The 26743-nt window shown below is 43.8% G+C and overlaps 1 protein-coding gene across 7 annotated transcripts in view; it reads right to left on the bottom strand.

Moving 5' to 3' along the window:
- Positions 1–276: 276 nt before the first annotated feature.
- The window catches only part of AUTS2 (activator of transcription and developmental regulator AUTS2), a 1243088-nt gene continuing 1216621 nt past the window's right edge, over positions 277–26743 (bottom strand). For all 7 annotated transcript variants that reach the window (XM_069089538.1, XM_069089542.1, XM_069089540.1 and 4 more), the window contains 8 exons: positions 26236–26307; positions 24622–24651; positions 21722–21793; positions 15487–15628; positions 12720–12797; positions 10570–10653; positions 7297–7519; positions 277–3520 (listed from right to left, as the gene is read on the bottom strand). In XM_069089538.1, coding sequence (XP_068945639.1) covers positions 2266–3520; positions 7297–7519; positions 10570–10653; positions 12720–12797; positions 15487–15628; positions 21722–21793; positions 24622–24651; positions 26236–26307 — 1956 coding nt within the window. In that variant the 3' untranslated portion in view covers positions 277–2265. The remainder of the gene's footprint in view (positions 3521–7296; positions 7520–10569; positions 10654–12719; positions 12798–15486; positions 15629–21721; positions 21794–24621; positions 24652–26235; positions 26308–26743) is intronic.

Genomic DNA, 26743 nt, shown 5'->3' with positions numbered 1-26743 from the left:
CTGGGGGTTCAGCAGCTGGGTTCTTGATTGAACAGAGATTCGTCTACAAGACACCCCAAACCCCATCTTCCTGTGCTTTCATGTAAAGGATACAAACCCTCCCCCTCCCCAGGTGACTTTGATGGAAGCCCTGTCTTTCACAGGCTCTCCGCTCAGAATCGTGTCCCTAATCGGTGGTAGGGTGGTCAGGCTCAGTGAGCCAACCTTCTCTCTCAGGCCTGGCTCCTCCCCTAGAGCAAAGATGGCCGTTGCACACAAAAAATCAGCGGGGGGGCGTTTAGTTCACATTTTTTAATAACATGGCACACTTTACATCACACAAAGTCTCCGCTGACGGGGGAACATGCTGAAGAATCTGCCACTTCATTTTTCTTTTCACAGAGGGTCTAGAAAGGACTTTATTACATACAGGATAAACAGCAAAAAGGTCGGTATAGAACAATCTCTTTACAATACTGAAAACTACCACTACATTTCCAGTGTACATATTCGGCGGGGTTTTTTTTTTTTCCTGTTGCTGTTCTTTAAAAAAAAAAAAACACTGCACAACATCGGAAATTCACAAGCCTGAAGCTCACAACTAAACCTTCAGTTTACTACTAAAATAGATCTCTCTTCATTAGAAACAACTGTCTGTACTTAAGACTTTTTTTCTCTTTTCTTTTTTCCTTCTTTTTTTTTTTTTTTGCTTTTTGGTTTTTGGGTTTTTTTTGGTTTTTTGTTTTTTGCAAAAACAGGATAACAACTTCAGATAGCACTTTAATACGCTAGAAGACCAATGGAACTAATTTTATTTCATACATATATTTTACAGTCCAGTAGACAAGATATATTGTATTTTCTCTGATAGTAAAGTCATATTCTCTCCAAATATGTGGACAAGAAGCTTAACGTATTATAAAAAGTGTTATGAGAGACAGAGGATGGATGCAAACCTTAAAACAAATATTTTCACCCAGCCTGTGTTGCCTTCTGGTGTCTGCATACCACAAGGCTGACCTGTTAGGCTTTTCCCAGACTTTATTACCAACTGAAATACAATGAACCACAATGAAAAATTTGCATCTTCAAGTCATTAACTATCAAACACAGTAAAAACATATCCATCATCTTAGAAAACTATTAGCTTTCTTTCAGGATTTGTTTGGGTGTCATTAAATGTCTTATTTTAAAAAAAAGAAACTGCACAGAAGGGGAAATGACACACTTGGGGGGAGAGGGGGGAAGCATGGTTCCCAACAAGAGAAGGTGTGTTTGGAGAATTACTGGATTGACGTTAACAAGATCTTGGGACTTTCTAATATTTGACTGACACAAGAGTACGCGTTCATCACCAGATTCTGGCATCTGAAAATCCCATCCCCTCTGTCACCGGCTGCCCCATGGCTCAATACATGAGACAAGACTCTCTCAAATGCCCATAAACATGACTTCAGGTGAATGTCTCCAGAGCCTGGGGTCTAACTTGCTAAGAAAGATGTTTCTCTGTAAAAAAAACAAAAACTAGGAAAACAAGTCATATCACATTAAGAGCTTGTTCAGGGAAAATATGACCTTAAGTATGTTGTAAATGGATTGAAAAGGCTCCTTTGAGTTCGAAAGGCTTCTGTTAAAAGCCCTCACATTCATTGCATAGTTGAAGGGATTTAGCTGTCTATAATATATGGGAACACAGCGGAAGCCGACTGTGTTCATCAATATTAAGTTTGCAAATAGCACATTTTAAGAAGTATTAATGTATTATGTGACTTAATTTTATCTATTTACATTTGTACAAAGTAAAGCTTTCATCACACCCTTTTGCATATATGAACCGTTAGCCTACAAAGCCTTCTTTTTACATGAATATGTACATGGCCTTCCCTTCTGGTCTGAAACAGCTTTGTATGGTGGGTTCTGTTGACTTTTTTTCAAAAGGTTCGGTTGTTTCCCCCCCACCCCCCCCAAAAAAAAATCGTGTTTGCTTGTAATCATCTCCACTGTTTTCTTTTGGTTCAAATCAATCAAAAAAGTTTTGTACGAGAAACAAAATAGAGTAGGAGACACAAAAACATTTGACTTGGCTAAAGATCTGGAAAATTTCAACATAGAATATACAAAAACATTTCAAAATCTTTGCACTCAAGTCTATACATTTGTACAGGGGGACGGAGGCTTAGGGTCTTGTCACATCCACAGTCCGTGTTAAAGATACAGGAGTTCCGTTTGTCTGTCTGACAGTACGTCCACGGACAGTTTCCTTTCTCTCTCGCTCTGCATCTCTCCTTACCGGGCTTCAATATCCTTAAGAGTATGGGAAGGAGGTCGCTCCCTCATCTCTGTTGACAGAGGAGTAGTCCTCCGCGGGGAGACTGGACGGCCCCCCAACGTGGAAATGAGTGGCGGAGGTGCACTCAGAGCTGCTGTGGGAGGGGTCTTGTTAAGAAGTCCATTCTGGTGGCCCGTGGTGGGGCTGATTCTGGGATAGTGCATGCTGGGCAGTCCTGGAGTGATTAAGCTAGGGTGGGGGAGATGGCCGTCCAGGGCGGTGGGATGGACCGAGTGGAGGCGGGCGTGCTCATAATCTTCTCTGAGCATGTGCAACCGTTCCCGTTCATCCAAGTGGCCTCCCCTCTCGTGCTCCCGCCTGGGGTCCACAGAGAGAGGGTGGTGGTGATGGTGGTGGTGATGGTTATAGTCATGGGGCTCCCTGTCCCTGAACGATCGCTCAGCTTCGTACAACCGGGGCGTGGAGAGACGGTGGAGGGGGTCGTTCCTCAGCAGAAAGTCCCTGCCCAGTGGATCTCTCCGATGGATATCCAATTCTCTGTAGGGGTCCCTCAGCGGATCCCGTATCGGGTCCCAGTGGAAAGAAGGGTATGGGAACCGCTCTCCTCCCGGAATGGGGCTGATCCCCATGAATGGCGTCATCATACGAGTCCTGTCCAGGCCGCTGATGCTGTTCATGGGATGGATGCCGGTCACTCCCACGGTCATGGGCATGGAGGCCAGGGGTCCCGGGTGAACGTTGGATGTCGTCGAGATGGGCGGCGGCGGAGGGTCAGATGACCGGTGTGTCTGAGGTCCCTCTGGAGGCACGTCGTGGTCTTCCTTCCGCTCCTCCTTCACCTTGACCTCGGCACTACTCTTTTTGGGGTTCTCGTAGGCCGGCTCACTCTTTCTCTCAGCCTCTCGGCTCGAGGTGCTGTTGGGCCTGGCGCTCTCCACCACGGGGGCCCTGGCGTACGGAGACGGGACCCTGGACACCTGCTTGGACTCGTCCACTGCAGGTCTGCTGTCGTGCCCATGGGTCTCCTTCTCGGGAAGGTGGCTGTCCTTCACCTGGTGCTGTTCGGCATTCATGTCTTTCCGGGATTCGGAGTGTTCCCTCTCTCTCTCTTTGGGCTTGTCTTTCTCGCGAACCTCGGTGCTCAAATGACTCCTCATCTGTTCAGCGGAGCTGCGGGGGTGTCCCAGGGGGTTCACTGGGAGGACAGGTGCTGGTGAAGGGTGGCTGGGGTGTCGCTTCTCAATGCCCTCCCTAAGAGGAGAGGAAAAAAGAGAAAGACAGAAAAAGGTGGTAAGTAAGGTTTCCTCCTTTCCCATTCGGGAGAAGAGCTGCAAATGAAATGAATGTGTAGGACGGGCTGGCCAGGATCTCACTCCTTTTAGCCACAAAGAGAAAGGTTTTCCTGAGATCTGAGGATCTAAATGCGTCTTCTGACACAGGGCAAGAAGAGGCCTCCTGAAGTAGCCTTTTTTATTACTTAACAAGATGGCAGATAGTAGGCCGTTGGGGATAAGGGCCACAAAGGCAGAGATCTCTGTTTGCGGGGAACAGCTGCCTCAGTCACATGTACATTGGTGAAGACCAATGGTGAAGCACAGCCTGAGCATCAATCAAGTGCTGATAAATGTACACTTTAAAGAGAAGCTCTCGTTTTATTTTTCAGCGAAAATGACTTCCTGTCACTGAAGCCTGGAAAAGATGGCCTTGCCTTTCAACTTGGGAAGTCAGTCTCTAACTCAAAGTACTGATGGGCAGCAAGGAGATGTGGGAAGACGGTTGGCTTTGGAATCGAAGGACCTGGGGTCGAATCCCAGCTCTGCCACTGACCACCTGGGTGACTTTGGACTAGTCACATAACCTCTGCAGCCAACTCTGTATCTCTTAAGGTACCTTCATCATGAAAGGGATGGCACTACCAAGACTCACAGGCTTGTAGAAAGAGCTCATTTCTAACTGTAGGATAAATGGTGGAGATACCGAATAATCCCCAACAAGTAAACAAGTCACTGAGAAGAGGGAGTAAAAATAAGAGAAAAGAGAGAAAATCATTGCAATGTCAAGAGACCATTTTGCATCAGGAAAATAAGACAGGAGGAAAGACTAAAAGAATGTCCAAGGCAAATGAGAAGAGAGAGTGTAAACTTCCTGAGGGCAGGGCCGGTCCATTTCTATCTTTCACTGGTTGGCACATAGTAGGTGTTTGATGATTAGCTGATGCGGGTAAGAAGCAAAGGTCTATAAAGAAAATAGGAAGATCAGAGGAGAGAGGAGGAAATGTTGGGAAGATGGAGGATCTTCAAGTAGGACATTTATATACATAGGGACAGGGATAAGAACAAACATCAACCTGGAGTGTTCAGACTGAATCAGAAGGGAGGAAAGAGGAAGGTGAGCTCAATGGAGATATGGAAGACAAGTGGCAAGAGAAGAATGCACTGGCCCAACCCCGCCAAGCTTACAGGCAGGGATGGCCGGAAGGACAAGACAAAAGTCACATTTTGTCATGAAGGCAAAGAACGTCCATTCCGAGTCTGGTGAAGAAGAAGGCTTTGGAATTGGGAGGCTTGGACTCAAGACTCACTTCTATCATTGACTTAGTAGCTGGGTGACTTTGGCTGAAGGACTCCCCTTCCTAGGCCTCAGCTCACTCCTGAGTACAAGGGGCTTAGCCATCCCTTGGAACGCCTACATCCAAGGGCTGTCGTGAGAATCGGACACTGGGTGTGGAAGGGCCTTCGCAAGCACTGAAGAGCAAGGTTAACATGGAGTTTTTGTCATTATTGTCATTAACAATAATAATGATGATGATGATCTCTAAAAGAAGAAAAAAGCAAACAGCATGGCAGAGTGAAAAGGGTCCAAGCACCTGAGTTCAAATCCTGGTCACAGGATTATAGGTTTAGAGGCGGAAGGGACCTTCGTGGTGACCTGGTCCAACCCCTTCACTTTACCAATGAGGAAACCAGAGCCCTGAGGGGCAGTGATTTGCTCATGACCATATTGCTAGTAAAACACTGAGGTAGGATTGGAAACAAGGCCTTCTGACTCCAAATCCAGTGCCCTGGGCACCGTACCAGGTTGCTTTCCTGGTGTTGCCTCTGACTTACTTTGTAGAATTCATTTCACTTATTTCAGGCCTCAGTTTCTCTACCTGTAAAATAAATGGGGTGGACCAGATGGCCTAAGCTTCCTTCCAGCTCTAGGTATGGTAAAAAAAGAAAGAGAAAGGAGAGATGCTTTAAACAAAAACAAAACAGAGAGAAGAGCCCCAGGTTTGATGTAGGCTAACTGATTTAAGTCAGAGAAGACATCCTACTCCCAGCGGGGAAGACAAATCTGTCATCTTCTGTTACTGGACAGAACTTCCTTCATGCTGCTACATCCTGCTTCCTTCTTTATGGAGAAAGATTACTTTTTGTGGTTCACTCTGGCCATGGCTCTCTCAATGAGCCATTCCCAGGAGTGGCGATGGAGGTGCAAGGGGGGCAGGGGACCTCTCAAGAGCCACCTAGGCAGCTAGAACACTGGATTTGGGAGTCAGGGAAGACTGGAAAGCCTCACACGCTGACTGGCTGTGCCATCCTGGGTGAGTCACTGACTCAATTCCCTCATCTGTAAAATGTGAGCAAAAATTATTCCTACGTATCTCAGTGTGGCTTTGAGGATCAAGTGAGGCCGCATATATATGCAAAACTGTCTTGCAGATCTTAAAATGTCCTAAATTCTTGTTTTCTTACTATTATTGTTATTACTACTTGTCTGCTCTCACTAGTCAAGCTGTCAGAATGGTCTATAAAATGCCCAGCACCTGGCAACAGTATGACCTTACTAAATGCTCATTAACTGACTGATCGTCACTACGACTCCACAGAAACACACACACATGTGTATGTGTGCACACATGCATTCACACACGCACACACACAGTCTTCATGAACTTCATAGAGCTCATGAATTTACATCTTATAAAGTATATGCTTAATATAACACACGAGTGAATTTATAGCTCATAAAAGCTACAAAAAATTTCCTTCAATTACCCTGTTTTCAAAAAGTCACACCAAAGAGATAAATATACTAACAAATGCCCTGCTGCAGACTAGCCACATCTGAATTTGGAAAAGGAAATGGCTCTTGGACACTTCCTGATCTGCGCGTCTATATGGTCACTGCTCCATTATGTCCTTAAAAATACTTAGACTTACAGCTCTGAGGCTTTGATGCACAGCAGACTACACAGGGGGGAACATATTTTTTTTTCATATTTCACTATAAACAGTATGTTAGTCATTGGTTACCAGATCCAGAAATTTAAAAACAAATTAAAAAGCTAAAACTATTCTTTTAAGATTTTTGGGGAAAGGGAGCTCTGTTTTCTTTCCCTTAGTATTTGTAAGTTAGTATAGCGTCTGGCACAGAGTAGGTGGTTACTAAATGCTAATGGATAGATCAATTGCTATCAGAAACATGCAAGACACACACACACACACACATGCACACACACACACACACACACACAGAGATTTGTTCCGTCCCTCATTTGTGAGCCCCAGGTTTTGAGTTCTGAACATAATCTGAGAAATATATAAACAAAGCAATGAAAATGTGACTTTCAAAAAAACAAAGAGAGCAAGAGAGTGAGAGGAAGAGCCTGAGAATGATCAAATGAATTGTGTGCAACTTGAAAGAAAACATGGAGTTGGTGATGCTGTGTGTGAGCACCAGGTGCTGAGCCTCATCTGTCCAGCCCCTGGTGGGCGGCTATCCTCAGGGGTCCTGACTAACTCCAGAGTCTGCCTTTTCTAGAGCACATCATGGAACCTTGGGACAAGGGATGGGGCAAGGTCCTGACCCAAAATGCTGCATCGAGGGGCCTGGAGCGAAATTCTCAGCGAAAGCACCAGGCTGGGGAGAGGGGGTGGGCTTGGTGGAGGGGGCCGGGGGCCGCAGGTCACACTCTGTGGGCGAAAGAGAGAACTTCCCGTTTTCGGACTCAACAAGTGCTGGGAATTGGTCGCTTTCCGTACCTTTCTTTGTCATCTTTACTAACAGATGATTCTCGTTTATCTACATCTCTATCTCTGTCATGGGCTACTGCGGACGAGCTGCGGTCCAGCTCCCCTGGCTTCAGCCAGGGCGGAGGGGTCGGGAACGATGGAGGCGTCCGGTGAAGCCGGTTCCAGGGTTCGTGAGGGTTGCTAAAGGTCTGCACACTGGGGCCATCCTTGTGGCCGAACATTGAGTTGGGTGCTGAAATGGTGAAGTGAAGAACAAAGACCGTTTAAGAGAGATTGCGGAAATGGCAGCCAGGAAGGTACTTACCGTACAACTTTTAACAGCATTCAGAGTTAAAATGAATACATATTATTGGGAGCTGGAAAAGGAAAGGAGATTAATAGATTCATTAGAGGCCTGGAGACACGGCTCACATCTTTCTAAAACCTCCCGGCCGCAGGGAAGGACATGAAGAAGGGAAACCAAAGAGGGAAGATGCGAGGAAGGTGATGGCCACTCTGTGGCTGCCGCCTAGACCAAAAATACACGTGGGACTCAAAAGCAAGCAGGTCTGGGCACATGCAAACATTCCAGGTAGTGTCTCTAGAGGCGGCTTAGAAATCCTCCAGTCACCTCCTATCCACTCTCCCCCACTAGACTGGCAGCCCCTAGCATTTGGCATACAGTAAGTGCTTAATGAATGCATTTTTAGGTCTTCAAAAAAAACTTTAATTTTGCTCAGTCTCATGATTTCAATCATTTAGGAAGCTTCCAGGGAAGAAAATTTCTTCTACCAATACAGATAGGCACCTTCTCTGCAATGTACGGCATAATTAGGGTAATGTATTTTTAGTTATTAAGTTAATATTTATAGTCTAAGGTATCAAAGAAGATAATATTCATAAAAAGCACTTAGCACAGAGCCTAGCACATAAGTGCTTAATAAAATTCTCATTGACTGTTTGGATCTAATTTTTTTATTTTAACTTTTGCCTCCAAACCATGATTTCAATCAGAAGCTACCAGGTAAAGAAATTCCTTCTAACAATGCAGATAGGAACCTTCTCTGCAATGTATGGTCTTATTAGGGTTACTTATTATTAGTTATTAGAGTTATTATTTATTATCTTATCAGACTTTTAGCACAATACCCAGCACACAGGATATGTAAATGACTATTCCTCTTTCCTTACTGGGTTGCCTAGAGCAGTGGTCTCAAACTCATGGCCACAAAACTGCCAAAGAGAAGCCCAGCCTGATTAAAATGTAAGTGAGGAACACAAAAATCGATTAAAATGCAATACAACATAGATGATGTTAATTTGTGGTTTTCTAAGTCAAGGATGAAATTGGTGTTTTTGAGTTTGATACCCCTGGTCTAGAGCACTGATGAGTTAAGGAACTTATCCAGCCTCACACAACTAATGTTTCATAATTGAGATTTTAACCCAGGTTGTCCTGATTTCCAGCTCAGCTTTCTAAGCATTATGTCAAGCTACCTTTCTATTCGGGCATTAAAATTTGTCCATAGAATTTGCTTTCACAGTCTTATCTATATCAATGCCAGTTGGAACTATTTGGGGGTGGTGATTGGATGACCCGGCCTCTAAACCTCTGACCTAAAAACTATCAACTGGACCTTGGGCAACTCACTTAACTCACTGCCCAAGACCTCAATCTCCTCATCTGTAACATGACTTAATGGTGTCTTCTGAAGCAGGGGTGTGCTAATAAATGTTTAATTTATTAGCTTTTGGGGGGGAAGGGGGAGATACATATATTTCACTTTGAATCTGCCTTATTGACACATTCTCTCTACCACTCTGTTAAATCTGAATAATCAACAAAAGAATAATCAAGTCCCGATTTATAGTGTTCACCAATTTCTAATATTCACACTGAAAATGTAACAGGCTAGCAAGTTAACAATTAGCTCTAGCACACCCCTGACCTAAAACTTCTAGTTCTAAATCTATGATTTTGATGGCTATTACTGCCATTCTCCCCACAATCAGATTGCTCACTTAAGACCTACATTAACGAGTTTTGTTGTTCCGCTGTTGACTTTTCATGACCCCATTTGGGGTTTTCTTGGCAGAGGTACTGGACTAGTTTGCCATTTCCTTCTCCAGCTTATCTTACAGATGAGGAAACTGAAAGAAACAGGGTGAAGTGGCTTGCCCAAGATTGCGCTGCTAGTAAGTGCCTGAGGCTGGATTTGAACTCAGGCCTTCCTGACTCTAGCCTAGTGCCCTATCCACTGCACCACCTTAGCTGCCCAAGAGCCAACTAACAGACTTGAACAAATAAAATTCAGAGGCCCCACAGGCAAGGCTTGATCTCAGGGAGTAGCATTTTGATAAGGTTGTTGACCTGATGAAGACTCCCATAGCCCAGTCTCTCCCTATCCCCACCATGACACTTAATTAGGCGAGTCTGCTGAGTCTCAGACTTGTATAAGGACACAACAGCTGCACTTGCAAATTATGCTCAGAAAATCTTTGTTTTCTACTTTTATATTTTTAATCTTTCTGCTGGGGTAGGGGTGGTGATGGGGTGAGAAATAACAGGCTCCCCAGTCTGTTCATCAATGCCGAAATAAAGCCTTTGGGGACACTTATGTGACAGACTACTCTAGAAGCGCTTTCCCGGAATGGCAAGATCGATTTCTCAGCTGGGTAGTCCACATTTTGGGAGGCTGGGTCTCCTTTAGGACAGGAGAACAATCAGAGGCCACAGCTGGCTTTCTATACTCTAGAGTCTGGTTTCTGCCTCCTCCTCTTCCTCCCTTTCATTCCTACTGAAACCAGAGGTGATTTTCAAGAGCCATTCTGGCGACTTGCTAATTAGCTGGAGTAAGTTTTGAGTGAGACAGGAAGAGGTGAAAAGATGTTGAAAACTTCAACGAAAATGAGGCTTAGGAATTTTAATCATCCCAGCTACTGCTATTCCTGTCTCTCGTTACCCGGGCAAAAAACAATGTACTCATTGTACTTAGGCACCCGAGAGCTTTTGGTCCTGTGTTATAGAATAATTACTGGTACTTGTTTCATTCTTTGTTATCTGTATCTCCAGTTCCTAACACAGTGCCAGGAACACAGTGGGCGATTAATAAATGCTGGCAGATTGACTGATCGGTCTGTCTGCAATGGCAATTTCTTTTCCTTTCCTACAGTTACAGACAGAAGCTACAGCAAAGGTCAGGTCAAGATCTCCCAGAGGACTTCAGGCACCCAGCCCAATGGGGGAAAAAAGAAGGGGGGAAGGGGAGTTAGAGGCAGATTCATAAAGATGAAGGTACTCACTAACTGACGGGTTTCCAAGTCCCCCGAAGGCATTGCCACCCACTGCTGCAAGACCAGAGAATGTGGTTGGCCTGTTGAAAGGCTCTGCAAGCAAATTTTTAAAAGAATGATTACAGGGCTGTACAGGGTGATGAATACTGATGGACATCCCTACGTCAGCAACCTGCTCTACTCCACGGCTCCTACAAGGTTTTCTTTGTTCTGATTCCATCTCGGAGTTGAGGCCCTGTGGAACTGCTTCTTACACACCGGGTCAGGGCATCCCCCTCCTGCTCAGCCCTGTCTTTTATAAAAGGCAATTTCAACCCAGCCCTTAACATCCTGTCCACCCTTTGTGATCCGTGGCACACTACACAAAATGGGAGTTATCCCTGGCAATTCAGTCCAGGGCTATGTTTCTCCGCTACAAGACTTTCTTGTCTGGGATCTTGGCCTGTGGGGAAGAGCATCCACTGCATGTAAGATTCTGTGTCCTGCTCGGGGGCCCCTGCCTGTGTGTTGGAAAGTTCTCCCATCTTCACCTCTGCCTAGGAGGGTGGTCAAGGCTCGAGGCGCTATCTGCTGCATGAGGAAGACACAATACTCTTGCTATTCAACATGACTGTTTATACTTTGCATCTTTTAAACTAAATTCATGCTAAATACATCCCAGTGTTACTTCCAGGATCAAATACGAACCCCTAGCCTGCCAATTCAAGCTCTTAACATGATTCTTCCTGTTTTATCTCCTTACCTCCTTTTGTAGTCTCCAATCAGGCTAAAGTAGCCCATCACTCCTGAACATGGCCTTCCCCCCCATGCCCAGCTGTGGGCCGTTGAGCTGGCTGTCCCTCACACCTGGAATGCTCTGTCTGCCCTCCCTAATGCCCTTCAGGTAGAAAGCTTAAGCCTCCACCTGGATTTGCCAGCTGTTCAGACCTTCTTCCCCCTTTCAGATGACCTTTCATTATCTAGCCTGCAAATGTCTTGTATGTATACAGTTAATTTGCATGGTACTTCTCCCATTAGAATGCATGGTCCTTGAGGGAAGGGACTGGTTTTGCCCTTAACACAGTGACTGGTGCATAGTAAAGGCTTCATAAATGCTGGCTGACTGATTAGCAGAATGGAAACTCCTGGAGGGCAGAGAATACTGATGATTTTACTTTGTACCCCTGGTCCAGGGGCTCTAACAACTAAGGAACTAAGCAGTGTGAACCCGAAGGGAATTCTGAGAGATGGGGGATCAGGGTTCACTTTTAGAGGCAACTTCTGGAGGTCATGTTTTCAATTCCAAATGAAATCTTGAATCGAAATGTGTTGTACCCAGCATATAAGGAGGGGGTAATGTCTAAAGAGCAAAGAAAGATAGGAAGGGTTGGTGTTAAAAGATCATGGCCCAAGGCTGCTGCCATTGCCGTTATCTGGTCTTTGGTGGGAGCCATGAATTAACAAGTAAAGGAGGCAAAATAGAAATGACCTACTCTTTACTAGAAAGAGATGAATCTGGAAAGTGTTTTGTACTAAATGTGTACATAACCTAAGGTAAATGGCTTGACATCTCCACGGGAATGAGGAAAGGGGGAGAGAATTAAGAACTCAAAATTTGAAAAAAGTAAGGTTAAAATTGTTTTTACATGTAATTGGAGAAACAATAAAATATTAAATTAAATTTTAAAAAGAAAGAAAGAGATGAATCTACAAAATGTGAAGGTTGTATACACCAAGAGTGACCTGTTCCCTAAAGTTTATTATAAGCAACCACATCACAAACCCAGGGTTGCTGGAGGGGAGGGAGGAATTAGCAACTTGCCCCCTCCCACTGTCCACCTGGTACCAGCGCAGGCCCAAGAGCCCCAACTGGTTTTTCCTTTGAACTTGGGGATGTTTCACATCCACTGCACTAGCAATCAAAAAAAAAAAATCAATGCTGTCGATTTTAGCACTAATGCCCCGACTTGGAGGATTATTTTGACATTTAAAACAACCAGACCCTTGACTTCTTCAAAAAGAGGCCTGCCTCCAAAAGAAAGCAGTGTTTTCTTGGCCAGCCATGCCTGACAGACACACTGCCCTGCCCAGCTTGTCTGGAAACCTCATCAACGACCCGCTGACCAAGTCAATTCAGCCATGCATGGGCCAGGAGGCCGTTTGTCCAACACTCCACTTACCTAAATGAGCAGCTGGGTTGAGGAAGTTGCTGTGATGGGGTGGGGGCCCAAAAGGGGTCCCGGCTGGATGTGCAGCACCTACCAAGCAGAACACAAGGAAAATGAGGGTCACCAGGAGCACTGGCCCAAAGCCAGACTCCTTTGGGCCAGTCTGTTCCTTGTTGATTCAGAGCTCACAGCTGAGAGCAGAGGGGAAAATGAACATAACTAAAGTTAGTTCAGGTCCCTGTAGGAAACAAATAATGTGAAAAAAGAAATTGCTGCTCTTGCTAAGGCACAGAAAGAAAGGCATTCCTTTCCCCTTGAATGCAGCGGTCTCCTTTCCTTCCTTTCTCAAGTGGGCTTGCCAAACACCCACATAGTGGTGGGTGTAGATAATTATCAGGACGTGTCCCCGTTGCCAAGTAGAGCTCCTGTGGCCTTGAAAAGGCCAGGGACGGGAGGGACAGAAGCGACCAGACCACACAAGAGCTAGAGGGGGATCTCCTTTTACAGAGGAGGAGACTGAGGGGCAGAGAGAAGAGGGGCTTGAGAACTGTGTATAGCATGAAGGCTGAGCATTTCTGGAAATTCCAAGTAGCGATTAGGTTTATAAATACACTGTCTTAGCAAGAAGGCAGAAGTCTCAAAGCAGGGACAGGGATTTCTGTAGCATTCAGAGCCTTAACCTAAGAAGTCCTGGGGCTGCCTGGCCTCTGCCCCTGCCCCTGCCCCTGTGAGCTCAGACAAGCAAGTCACTTTATATTTTTAAGTTCTGGAGTCTCATCTTCAAAATGAGAGCGAATGACAGCTACAGTTCTTTCCAAATTGAAATTCATATAGTTGTATGTGCAGACTCATTTCCTTGTAGTCCTTTGTTTGCAGGTATCATTACATCATTACAGGTAATAATGTACTAAAGGCTTAATATCTTAAACCTGCACAAAGACTTTTGGGACACCCTGTATAACACAATGTGACGTGACATGGTATATAACCTAACAGTCACATCACATAACAAAATACAATGTAATATAATAAGACATCAAATGGTCAAACTTCACAAGCACTGAGTACATTTAGTTACGTTCTCTGTATTGGCCAATAGTTTTTACAAAATGGCAGCGAACCACAGAGATGGGAAGATCTGTGTTCGAATCCTCCATTTGATATGTTAAAAAATATAATCTGAAAGCACGCAAGGTCAGATCCCAGGGCCAAAGCTGTTGATAAGTCTTTTTTGCAGTTGTGTCTGATTCTTCGTGACCTGATTCAGGGTTTTCTGGGGAAAGATATTAGAGGAGTTTGCCATTTCCATCTGCAGCTCATTTTACAGATGAGAAAACTGAGGCAACCAGGGCGAATTGACTTGCCCAGGGCCACACAGCTAACGAAAGTGTCTAAGGCCAGATTTGAACTCAGGTCTTCCTGACTCTAGCCTAGTGCTCTATCCACCGTGTCACCTAGTTGCCCTAATAGGGATATGTTTACTTTCAAGTAAAGAGGGACTAGGATTGATTTGGGGGTTAGAGGATCTGCATTAAAATCCTGCCTGACATTTACTGCATGGGTAACGCTGGGAGAGCCCTGGTCCCTGATTCCTCATCAGTAACATGAGGCCAAGATGGCCCCAGGACCTCTTCCAGGACAAGTTCTACGAGCCTATCAGCGCTTGCTGCTGGTACCCACGGAGATGAGAAAACAACTTCCAAAAGGCAATGCTCGTTCATGTCATCTTTCGGCTGAGACAAAGGATGGAGTTTCTGTCACTTTGCCTCAAAGCTGGTGACCACAAACAAGTGTGTTCAACTCTATGATCCAGACAAGCTCCTAAGACTATATGTTACAGACGGCTGGCTGAGCAGCTGCGTGGTGCAGTGGACTCATCTTCCTGAGCTCAAATCCAGCCTCAGACACTTACTAGCTGTGTGACCCTGGGTATGTCACTTAACTCTCTTTACCTCAGTTTCCTCATCTGTGAAATGAGCTGGAGAAGGAAATGATGAGCCAGTTTGTTTGCAAAGAAAACCCCAAATGGGGTCAGGAAGAGTAAAAGGGCATACTGATTACGTTTTAGGTTTGTCGGAAAATAAGTCACATTATAAAACAAGTTGGACTAGATGACCCCTGAGGTCCTTTCCAGCTCTAGAGTCAGGATTCTGGATACTCTAGTGAGGACAGCATTTTTTTATATTCTTAGTAGAGCCCTGGTATCTCACGGCAAGTGGAAAACCTCTCTGCTGACCATCTGTAGTTCTGCCACTGGAATCACCAAGGAACCAGTTCTGAGATGGGTGTAACTCTACTCAGAACTGGACAAGAACAATGCCTTCTCAGGCTTCTCCTGGCCCTTGATCTGTGATACATTACTATCAATAAGCCATACTTACCAACCACAGTCTCATTTATTTGTCCTGTTTGAATCATTCTTCATAGAACAGAGGATGCTAGAGACAGAAGGGCCCTTACTAGGGGTCACAGTCTACCCCCTTCATTTCACAGATGAAGAGTAGTTACTTGTCACATAAGTCACAGCTTTGAGAAAAAACTTGAGACTGAAACCTCAATGTCCTGAATTCCAGCCCAAAGAACACATCACTCAAGCAGCATCATTTGGAAATGGTTTCGCAGTCTCTTTTTACAGCAATGAGAAGGGGCCACATCCTTACAAAGAATAAAGGTAACAGATGAGTTGGTTCATGTCAGCACCTGTGGACCTTGTGCACAGAGAGGTGCCAAGCACACATCTAGTTCTTATTAGCGGGGGCCACGCCCCCAGTGGACTCACCAGCAGCGGAGAACAAAGTGGACGGTCGTGCCAGGTCATGGGGATGGTGAATGGCTCCGAAGAGACTGGGTCCTGGTGGGCGGCTCAGGAATTCAGGTTTCAATCCGAAGTCCAGTTTATGTGGGTCTGATTGCATCTGTTTCTAAAATAAAAAGAGGGGATTGGAATGGTTACTTCCCCCAAGAAAGGAAGTGAATCCACAGTAGAGTCTTACAATAGTGAATTAGGTGCCATTATGGACAATGGTCTCTAGCTCCAGTCATACTTAGTTTCACAAAAGGTGAAGGGCCACATTATGCAAAGCTCCTTAAGTAAAATGCTTCATCAAACAAAGAAAAAGTGAGGGATGGCAGCAATCTCTATGCCACCCATATCATAGGGCGCTTTGGGTTATGCCCACAATATGACCAAGTGTGCTGATTTTTAACTTATCCACAGCCAACTATAGATGGCTTTGCAGCTGAAATCAAGATGTTTACAGCCATTTTCTAGTATGGAGAAATTTCTAGTAGTAGTAACAATAATAATTATTAAATAATCAAACAAATATTAAATATCAATAATTATAACAGAACTATGAAATTAAGTATTAATTCTAGTTCTCTCATTTGATCTTCACAACTTTGTAAGGTGGGTGTTATCCCCATTTTAGAGAAGAAGAAACGGAGATAGGAAGGGTTACTTGCTCAACACTGCCAGTAAATGTCTAGGATAGTAGAGTTAGAAATGAGGGGGTTTTAGCAGTCACCTGGTCCATTAACCTCATTTAATGTAGGAGGAATAGAGGCCCAGAGGTTAAGAGATTTGAGTGAAGCCCATGGCCAGTAAGTGATAGAAACAGTGTTCACACTCAAATCCTCTGATTCCAAATCCAATCTTTCCTTTGCATCATCGTGCCCCCTTCTGTTTATTTTCTGTTCTTTGAAGTGCCCACTTTTATCATGTTTTCCAAAGTAGAGTATTCAAAAAGCTATTTGAAATAGGGACTCTTAATGCAGGCATAATTTGGTGTATAAATGAATAGTTTAAACTCTTACAAGAGCATGATCAGTTATGATAAGACTAACGTATATTACAGTTATGAAAAATTATTATGCATGCCTACAAGTCAATTTCCCAAAGCTCACTGTCATGTAAAAAAAGCAAAGCAGGGTCAATAGCTTAAAAAAAAAATAAGAATTCAATAATTTCATGCGAAAGGGCCAGAGACGGACAAAAGCTAGTGTGATTCAAAAGCCCAGTGAATCACAGAGGGGGCTCCTATTATAATTAGGAAGAATCAAAACCCCAAACTAAGCTTTTAATTTACTAGCAATCAGGGAGAAAAACTATCTCTTGATCACCTCTCCCAATCTGCCTGCCAAACCCTTTCAATATTACATGGTACAGAGCACAGTTCTATTAACTACAACTCAGGTCCGTGAAGCAAACTAGGACCCAGGGATTAGGTGCAGAGAATTTACTGAAAAGAAGATGAACACAGCCATCTCCTTTTGGAAATGTCTTTCTACTTGAATTGTGGCAAATAAAAGTTGTCAGTCAGTTGTGCTCTAAGGAAGGAGTTAGACTGTGCCTGTCTGGAATGTTCTGACTTTCCCACTAAAATAAAAAGGAAGCTTGAAGGTAATGAGAGCTTAGAGAGAGCACAAGAGAGGAAGGACTACACAGGCTGTACTTTGGAAAACCAAGGAACAGTATAAATGAGCTGCAATGACCTATAAGTATAATATTGAAAAGTCTAATGAGATTCAAATGTTGACTATATAAAGCAATATTTGAAGCATGGAAACATGATAGGACTAAGGATGCCAAGTCCCCAGCAAATTTTCATCTTACCTGTGTTTGAACACCTCCCAAGACAGAGTTCACTACCTAATAAAGCAACACATTTCATTTTCTTTTTTTGCTTTTTGGAGGGGGGAAGGTAGGGCAATAGGGGTTAAGTGACTTGCTCAAGGTCACACGGCTCATTTTCTGACATATGGGCCCAAAGTGGGCTTCCTTATAACATCTATTCTTTAGTTCAAATTCTGACTGCTGAAACAGCCCTGAGGACATCTGATCCCTCTTACCCAATATCCTTTCCTACACCTGGATAGACATGCTACAGTCCCCTGTAACTTCACTTCTCCAGACCAAACAAATTGGGTCCTTGGAGCAGAAAAAAAAGATTTAGAGCTGGAAGGGGTGGGGGTCCAGTGCCCAGTGTGTGAAGTGGTCCCAGGTCTTCCTAACTCCCAATCCAGTGCTTTGTCCCTTATGTAATCATGCCTCTTTCAAATGTTTACAAATTCAAGTCAATCTCTCTCTCTGTCTCTCTCACAAACACACACACTTTTAATTGCCTAGAAGTGTACATAAAACTTTGAAGATGGTAGGATTCCCACCAGGTACAATGGTATTACTGGTTCTCCTGTTTTCTGGGCTAGGACTGAAGTGACAGGCACTGTGGTATAGAGCTGCCCTTGGAGCCAGAAAGCTGTGGGTTCTGGTCCTGCCACTGATACATACTCATTATATAGTTGCGTGATTCAACTTGTCAGTGTCCCAAGCAGTGCACTCTCTGAGGCTCTAAGTTACAGACGAGTTGTCCATATGCTTTGGAAGAGGGAGTTTCCAAATGAATGAAATCACAAGGTCAGACTTCCCCTTTCTGCCCAATCACATCAGTCTCTTTGGTTGCTACATTATACTGATTCATAATGAATCCAAAGCCTTCAGTTCCTCTTCTTTATCTCCTCAAATGACTCCTGATACATCTCTATTTTTTTTAAACTGTTTACCCTTTGCAGCCTATCCTAATTCTCTTTTCTTTCTGATCTCAAACACAGATTATAAAAAGTTATCCTCTCTGTCATCCATAACAATTTCCACAAGCCTTGGCTCATTCTGTGGTCTGAAGATTTCCTGAAAACGACACTATTATATATTTTTGCCATTTAAAAAATTTCTTCCTTGGCACTGTTTGCATTTCTCATGTAGAGTCTTTTAAAAGTTGAGCTCAGTGAAGGGCTCTAAAGCAGGGAGTACCAGTAAATGGGTAACACTCAGCTCTCTCTCTGGGGGAAAACAGTGATGCTTTTAAGTTTAATCTTCATTATTAATATTTTCCTTCACTTTTTAAAATCTAAATAATAAAAAATAAAAATGATAAATCAATCTCTGATTTGGAGCACTTGCTGATTTCTGAGGCATAAATAAATGTTCATGCTAAAAATTTAATAATCAGCTCTTTCCAAGCTGGTATGAGGTGGCCCCAGCAATACCCCTGGGTTCTAAGTACAGCCAGTCTGGTATATTTAGGTTAGAGATTCTAAGTTTTTTGTGTGTCAAAGACTTCTCTCGAAAACTGGTGAATTCCAGGGCCTCTTCTCAGAATAGTGTTGCTTTTGTTTTTTTGGAGGTGGAGAATGCAGTGCAATTGGGGTTAAGTGACTGGCCCAAGGTCACATGACTAGTAAGCGTTAAGTGTCTGAGTTCGGATTTGAACTCAAGTCCTCCTGACTCCAGGGCCAGTGCTCTACTCACTGTGCCACCCAGAAAAGTATTTTAAAATTAATATATGGTTATCAAAATTAAAAAAGAAACAACCCCCAACTCCAAGTTGAGAGCCTTTAGCTTAAAGGATTCCCTTTTTCTTCTAGAATAATTTAAAATCTTGGCAGCTAGTGCACAGAGCTCTAGGTCTGCAGTTAGGGAGACTAGTCTTCCTGAGTTCATATCTGGCCCCAGACACTAGCTGTGTGACCCTGGGCAAGTCACTTAACCCTGTTTGCCTCAGTTTCCTCATATACAAAATGAGCTGGAGAAGGAGATGGCAAACCATCCAGTATCTCTGCCAAGAAAACCCCAAATGAGGTCACCAAGAGTCAGCTATGACTCAAATGACTGAAAGACGAAAATTTGTAATCTTATCTCAGAATTTCATTTTAAGAGTCTCTTAAACTATCTTCCCTTTTGGAATCTAGGCAATGCATGGGATCACAACTATAAATTGCATGATATTTCCTTCTTCTGTTTTCTCAAAGGTCAAAGTCACACATTCAGCCAATTCATGACCAACATCAACTCCAGAGTTACACAGTCACTTTTTCCTAGGGTTCCCATTGTCCTCATTCCAAAACCAGCCAGCTGGCATTTGTTCAGGTCCCCTTATCACTTGCTCTACCTTCAGGCAGAAGAAAGCATCAGTGAGGCATATAAAGACTTTTCAGATGCTCTGTTTCTGGTGGGATAAGGCTTCTAGCAAAAATGAACTCAAACTCTGTTGGTCTATTTTGTCCCTGTGTCGATCAGCTTGGGCAGATCATGATCTCATCATCCACTTCCTCCATCTGGCCAAGGGGTCTATATCTACTCCTCCAGCATCATTACTTTTTTCTCCTCTAATCTTTGCCCAAGGCAGCTTACGATAGTGCAAAGAACACTGGACATGGAACTAAAACTGGGCCCTAACTCATGACATGCCCCAGCCAGGTCTCCATGAGTGAATCACAACTACTGAATCTCAGTTTTCTCATCTATGAAATGGAAATAGTACTGCTTGTAACACCGTCCTCAGAGTTTTGCGGCTATCATTTATACACCTGAAAGCACTATTTAAAAGTAACTAATTATTGTCCATCAGTGGTGCATAATCCATAACACCAAATGCCATTCTTAGAGGCCATCTTGCAAGAGTTTCCTTCTGTTAACCTACGGCATGGTACTATCTCTTCCAAAATGCTAACCGTCAGTTAGACAAGGTGAAGCATATCTTTCCCTTCAACCCTTCAGGTGTTTGTCCAGGACTCTAAAGTAACTAGAAATCTTCCCTATGTCCCTTCTAGACAATTATCTGTCCCAGGATGAATCGTCAGAAATAAGACAGCACAAGTCTAGACCAGTACTCCATCATGCCAAGTAACACTTTAGGTGGGGATTCAGGCCCCATTCTGACAATATTCAGGGCAAATCACAGAATCTCTGAACGTTCTGGACCACTCGCAAAGAAGGAAGAAAAGAAACAAACACCAAACATGGTGCCGGGCACCGGCTAAATACTTTTTAAAATATTATCTCATTTAACAGTAATGGCGGCGAACATTTATATATAACTTACTCTGTGCCAGGCCCTGTACTAAACACTTTACAATTACTATCTCTTTTAACCCTCCTGACAACCCTGGGAGGAAGGTACTATTATTATCCCCCTTTTACAGGAGGAAATTGAGGCACACAGAGGTTAAGTGTCAGTTATAGCTACAGCTAAGTGTCTGAGGCCAGGAAGGCAAGTGCACCATGTCCTAAGTTGCCCATAATTTGTCGTTAGAAGATCCCATGCTACCTGCCCAGAGAGGGCCGAAAATCCTCATCCTTGTTCTGCTACAGTGACTTGGCATCTTCTTCTCATCCTCTTTCTCTGCAACGGCTTCCATTTGCCAGCCTCTTTAAAAACCCCTGTTCCTGTCTCCTTTTGCCTTCACAAATCCTTTTATTTCTTAGGGGCCCCTAATGGATTATTTCTTCCATTCTATCTAGGAAGTTTTCATTCTCTTTAATAAGCCAGAGCATGGAGCAGTATTCCTCAAGGGGCACTCCCTTTCACCTTCTCCTCTATCACGGAGACCACCTTGCATCTAACAGACATATGGTTGTTAAGCGCCTTTGGCAGGAAGACAAACAACAGAACAATCCTGCACGCCCCTGGAAATTTCGATCACAGCTCTCCCTCGACGCAGAATATCCAGGCATACTTCTTATTATAAATTTCCCTCTTGTCCTCTGCAATAGGCTTTTCAGCATCTCTGCTGTGAGGGCTCAATCCATAGTTAAATACTTTGAGATCAAACTTGGACAGAAGAATCATGAGGGAGGAAAAGCACCAGAGGACTTTTCTCTTTGTTTTATAATTTTCCTGGAGGTTTCTGGTCACTGAGCAGTTTTTATAGGTTTTTCAGAGGCGGGAAGATGTGTCTCAGTGCAGCAGATGGAGAGCCCTGAATGGACTTTTAGCCACTTGCCAGCTGTATGACTTGAGCCTGTCGACCTCAGTTCCCTGATCTGTGAAATGGGTACCAACATCACTGGGTTTGAGTGAAAGCCATCCACGAACCTTAAAAACTAATGAGCATTCTATAAGCGCAGGGTCATCACTGCAGAGGGGAAAGGGTCCACTTTGAGCCTATTATACTCCCACCCCAACCCAAGATGGTACCACTGACCACAAGACCGTGGACTTAAGGACGAAACTGACCTTGACTTTCTGTTGATGGTGGTAAATCTGCCAAGCAATGTGAACGTGCATTGCACACCATTTCCCTGGTTTCTGGAAGAATAAGAAATGAGAAAAGAGAACAACATTGAACACAACAGAGAAGTTTCAAAGAAAGTCAACTTCCGCCCCCCTGAAGCTTCTGGGGGCAGAGTTATCGGCTATGAGCTTCCCCCCATCCTCCAGTAAGCAACAAGGCCACTTTGTACTTCAAGAGCGCCCTACATCAGCGGCTCTGAAAAAAAACCCAAGCCAACAACAAAACCCACCATGAGGATCACAGAATCGACTCCATTCATTCCCCCAATGAACCTGAAAAAAAGCTGGCCACCGCTCAAAAAAATTACGCTTGATGAGGACCTCCCCAGCTCCCAGGGAAAGAAAAGCCCGGACCCTGCTTTGTATTTTTTCTTTCTTTCTTTTCTGGTGCCAACTGGCACAAGCAGTCACTGGCAGAGGAAGGATTTCCACTTAGCCCAATGTTGCTATGCTACTAATTCCCATCAGCCTCCATACGTAACACAGTAGTGTCTGTGAACCGAGGCAAAGCCAGAACATACAAAGCCTAAAGCAAATTCCACACCTCTCTCCCCCCTCTTTTTTTTCTATCAAGGAAGTGAAAAGACAGCCACCATATTGGTAACAAAACTCAATTTTCCCATGTGTTTCCCCCTCCATTCTAGTGCCTTCCCTGTACTGATCATTCTCCCATTTATCATGGATAGAGCTTGTCTGTACATAGCTGCTTGCAAGTCGTCTCCCCCTCTGGATTGTGAGCTCCAGGAGAGTAGAGACCATTCTCATTGTCTTTCTTTCTATTTCCACGGCTTAGAGCACAATGCCCAGGACACAGTAGGCTCTTAATAAACGCTTGTTGACTGACTGACTACCCTTTCCTATGTGCACCATGGAAGATTCGCTTTCCTTCCTCTGATCACCCCATTCTTGTTTTCTGGAAAGCACCCCTTTGTGTACTAACATCTCTCTCTTCCTCCTGTCCCTCGGAACCTAGCCCGTGTACAATAGGCTGCTCTGTAAATGTATTCATTGTTTCACATGTGAATGCTTCCCTAGCTAGATTACGGGGCACTTGAGGCCAGGGACACCTTCCATTTTTGTATCCCATTTAACACATCCCACGGTCCATGGGAAATGCTGCCAATGTTGGGAGTCTGGTTTTGTCTTTTCTAATGACCAAAGCTTCTGCTTTCAATGGTGGGGCAGTATTTTTGGAATTGTGTCCTGAAACCCATGCTCTCCTCATGTTTTCAGTTTCTTATCCTTAATTGAAGTTCCCAGTATCTCTCCACAAACAAAGGGAATAAATCGACAATGACATTCTGACCCCTTGGGGGAAGACTGAATATTCTCCTTTCCTCCTCCATCGTCCCAATCAATTTTGTCCACCTAACTGTGTGCAACAAGAATGGGTGGGGAACAGAAAGAAGCACACCCCATCAAAGTCTGCACACCCAAGGGTCCTGCTGGCCAGGCGCTTACGTCTTCAAGCTATGGAAGCTAGAGTAGGTCCAGAACCTGGGTCTGATTTTTTTCCTCTTTATAAAACTGGGGGCACTAGACTATATGATCATCCCTAATGTGGCTTCTAACTAAAAAAGTTTGAGGAATCCCGTTAGATTATAAAGTTTGACAACATATACGTATTTAATATGCCCATATTAAATCAGTGCCCCTCCATGTTTCTACAGAACTTGGCATCATAGGCGGAAGGGACCTCAGTGACCACCTAGTCCTACGCCTTCATTGTACAGAGGAAGAATATGGCACCCGAGGAGGAAAAGAGACTTTTTCAAGGTTACTCATGAGTCCAAAGCAACGGTTAAATGAATTCTGGTCACCAATGGGGACAGCAAAGCGACATACTTCTTAAAAGCAAAATTAGGCAGGGATGACTTTGCCTGGTTCAAATGAAGGACTGAGTAAATATCTGTTGACTAATTGAAGTCAGCAACCAAAATCAGGCATTGACATTTTCCCATAGCAAAGTTAAATTAAATCTTCAGTCAACAGTTTTGTTTTGTTTTAAAGCTGTTTTCCCCAGTCATAGGCAGTGTGGCACAATGGACAGAGGTGGGGGCTTTGAAGCCAAGAAGATCTGGGTTCAAATTCTACTTTCTCTAGCACCTTCTGGTTAAGTCTCATCGCAAGTGGTGGAGAAGGCGAAGGAAGCCCATCAGTGGAAGTTCTCTTTATCAATAGAATACCTAGCCCAACCTTTTCACCTGGACTGTGAGCAGCAAAATATACTCCATGAATTCTTCCCCCTCTGTTCTTTTCCTAGACTTGTTCAGAGGGCTAACAAAAGTGCCTCTGCCCACTGCAGGACAAACTCAGGAACATAAAAGGAAAATGGAGATCCCTGAGCGGGGTTTAATCCGAGGAAAATCAAGAGGAGACCGAGGACAGTGGCGTCCTCCCCAAGGAAGGCTCGACTAAAAGTCAAAGAATGGTAGAACCGGTCCCCAAGTGAACAATGGTCCGAGTGCCTACATGCTGTTTTCACACGTGATAAAAGGGACTTTGGGGATCAGTACCAGTCCAACTCTCTTTGCTTTGTAGATGGCAAAAGGGGCTTTGGAACTGTTTGGAGGAAGGAGTTGTCCTTCAGGGCTCACCACTGGGCCCGTCCACATCCATAAGACTCAGCCTGGCACTAATCCTAACTTATGTTTTTAAGGAAACAGTACTGACAACAACAGCAGTTGGAACTCTTGGCTATTTTAAAATCATACAAACAGAGGAATCCCTCCCTCCCAGCCACCTGCATTGACAGACCACTTTCTTTATAATGGATTTCTGTTTCTTAACCCACTGGGATGGGAATGGAAGCAGAGAAAGAGCGTTTCTAGAAGATGCCTTACCCTTAACATTGGCCTGAACGGATCTGTCAACTGTGAAGAGAAAATGACAATTTGGTTACATGCCTGTCACTCAAACAATTGCTCTAATTAACAAATTTGTATTGCTTCATTAGGAGAGGAAATTAAAATGTTAGAATTTTACTTTTAAATGAAGCCCTTTTGGAGAATAATTGGCCCATTTTCACAGTATCAGGAGAACTAAATGCCCGGCTTCCCTTCCCCCCACCCCACCTCATGAGCCAGGAGCCCTGGTACACAAACACAAGCCAGCTCTAAAGCAAGTCTCATCAAACTACAACTTGCCCCCGGATGAGATTATTCGCTTCAAAATCAATAGGAAAATTTGCCTCATTTAGGGCAAAGGGCTGAAATCCCCTTCCACAGGATATAAAACCCCTTTCCAAACCACACCAAAGGCTTCCTGGGCTCAAAGGAGATAGTTTCACTGGCTCTTAGTGTGGGGATCAGGTACCTCAGTCTACCTAGCACTTACAATGGGGAAGCAGACAAGGGAGGCAGGGAGTGGGAACAGGCTGCCGCCAAGAGAACTCATAAAGACCACTGCTAAGAAGTTTACATTCAGAACTACAAGGGACCTCTGAGGCCACTGAGCCCAAGCCCCTCATTGAAATGCCTGATTAAATCCAACCTGGCTGGACAACACTGGAAAATCTGAAGTGACATACTAAAACATAATATACAATAGAGATACTTAGAAAATTTGAGTCATTTCTGACCCCAATATCTCTGGTCCTCAGTCACTAACTTCCTTTTGTCTGTTAGATAGAAAAATGTCATTGGGGGGGAAAGGACAACATTTTAAAAAAGTAATCATTTATGTACATATAATAACCACATTAACACAAAAGCCCTTCAAATAACCAATGACTTACAAACACACATATCATATTATTACATATTTTTCCCTGGGGGAGGAGTGGGGAAAAGAGTCCCTTTTTCTATCTTAGAAAAACAGGGCACTTATCAACCTTGCAGAAATGCCTTTAGATTTCTGGGGAAAGCTGCATTTCTCCTGATGTTCACTGAAGTCAGTGGTGATTGATTAAAAACAAACAAACAAACAAACAAAAAAAAACCTATCATATTTAGGATTGTAGCTTTAGAGCTGAAAGAGCACCCCATATGAAGAAACTGGGGTCCAGATGTGAAGGGACTTGCTCCTGGTCGCCCAGAGAGTAAATGGCAGTGGTGAAATCTGAACCTGGAACCTCCAAATTTGCTTCCAAACCCACCATTCTTTCTAACAGAGGATAGTGATCCTCTGTTTAAGGCGTCTTATGGGGATGTCTTCTGAAAGGCAGTAAACATTAGAGGATGACAAAAAATAGGGAAGAGATTGGAGCCAAGTCAGCCGAGGAGTTGCTAAGGAAGAAGAAACCTGACCAGATGAGGAGTCCTGTTTCTAAGGTTCAGACCTTTCCAAGTAATAAGCCCCTTTATCTCCCAGGAGAAACTATTTTCCATTGTACTTTCTACCTGAAGCAAAAGTGACCCAGGTGGCTATTACCGTAATAGACGCTTCCTTTCAGGGGCTGAAATGGGCGATAAAAGGAACATTTTTCTCTGAGCACATGCAGGTGTTTTTTAACTTACCCTTGGGTCTTTTTGTAGGAGAGTGTGGGGGACCGTCCCAGGCCGAGCAGCAACATCGATAGGATTGGACGTCTACAAATATCACAAAAGCCGTGAATTAGACAGGATATTAGGAGGTACCACATTCTCTGTGCTTTGTAACCAATTGTTTTCCATGCGGAATAAAAACTTAAAAAAAAAAAAAGAGAGATGATTTGCTTTACCCTAGTTTGTCTTAGTTATATACATTTTTATTCATTTTAAGGTGTGATTATATAGTTACCTATTAAGTTAATTTCTTATTAATTAAATAATCTTTGGAGAAGTCTTCCACATTTGCTTAATTTCAAGGAAATTCACCACAGATTGCCTTCTCAGAGGCTAGCATGAAACCAAATTTGTTAGCAGAATGATGTGACCCAATTTAATGAAATGTGAATCACTGAACCCTAGGGTCATAGGGTTAGAGAGGCAAGAGGGGCCCCAGGTCCAATTGCTTCATTTTATAGATGGGGAAATTGAGAGAGGT

This window comes from Petaurus breviceps, unplaced genomic scaffold (assembly GCF_028583685.1).
Source record: "Petaurus breviceps papuanus isolate PSGF00001 unplaced genomic scaffold, PetGlider_PUasm1.0 186, whole genome shotgun sequence".
In the NCBI taxonomy this organism is placed as follows: Eukaryota; Metazoa; Chordata; class Mammalia; order Diprotodontia; family Petauridae; genus Petaurus; species Petaurus breviceps.
The sequence above is the reverse complement of the archived record's forward strand: the minus strand, read 5'-3'. Positions and strand labels throughout refer to the sequence as shown.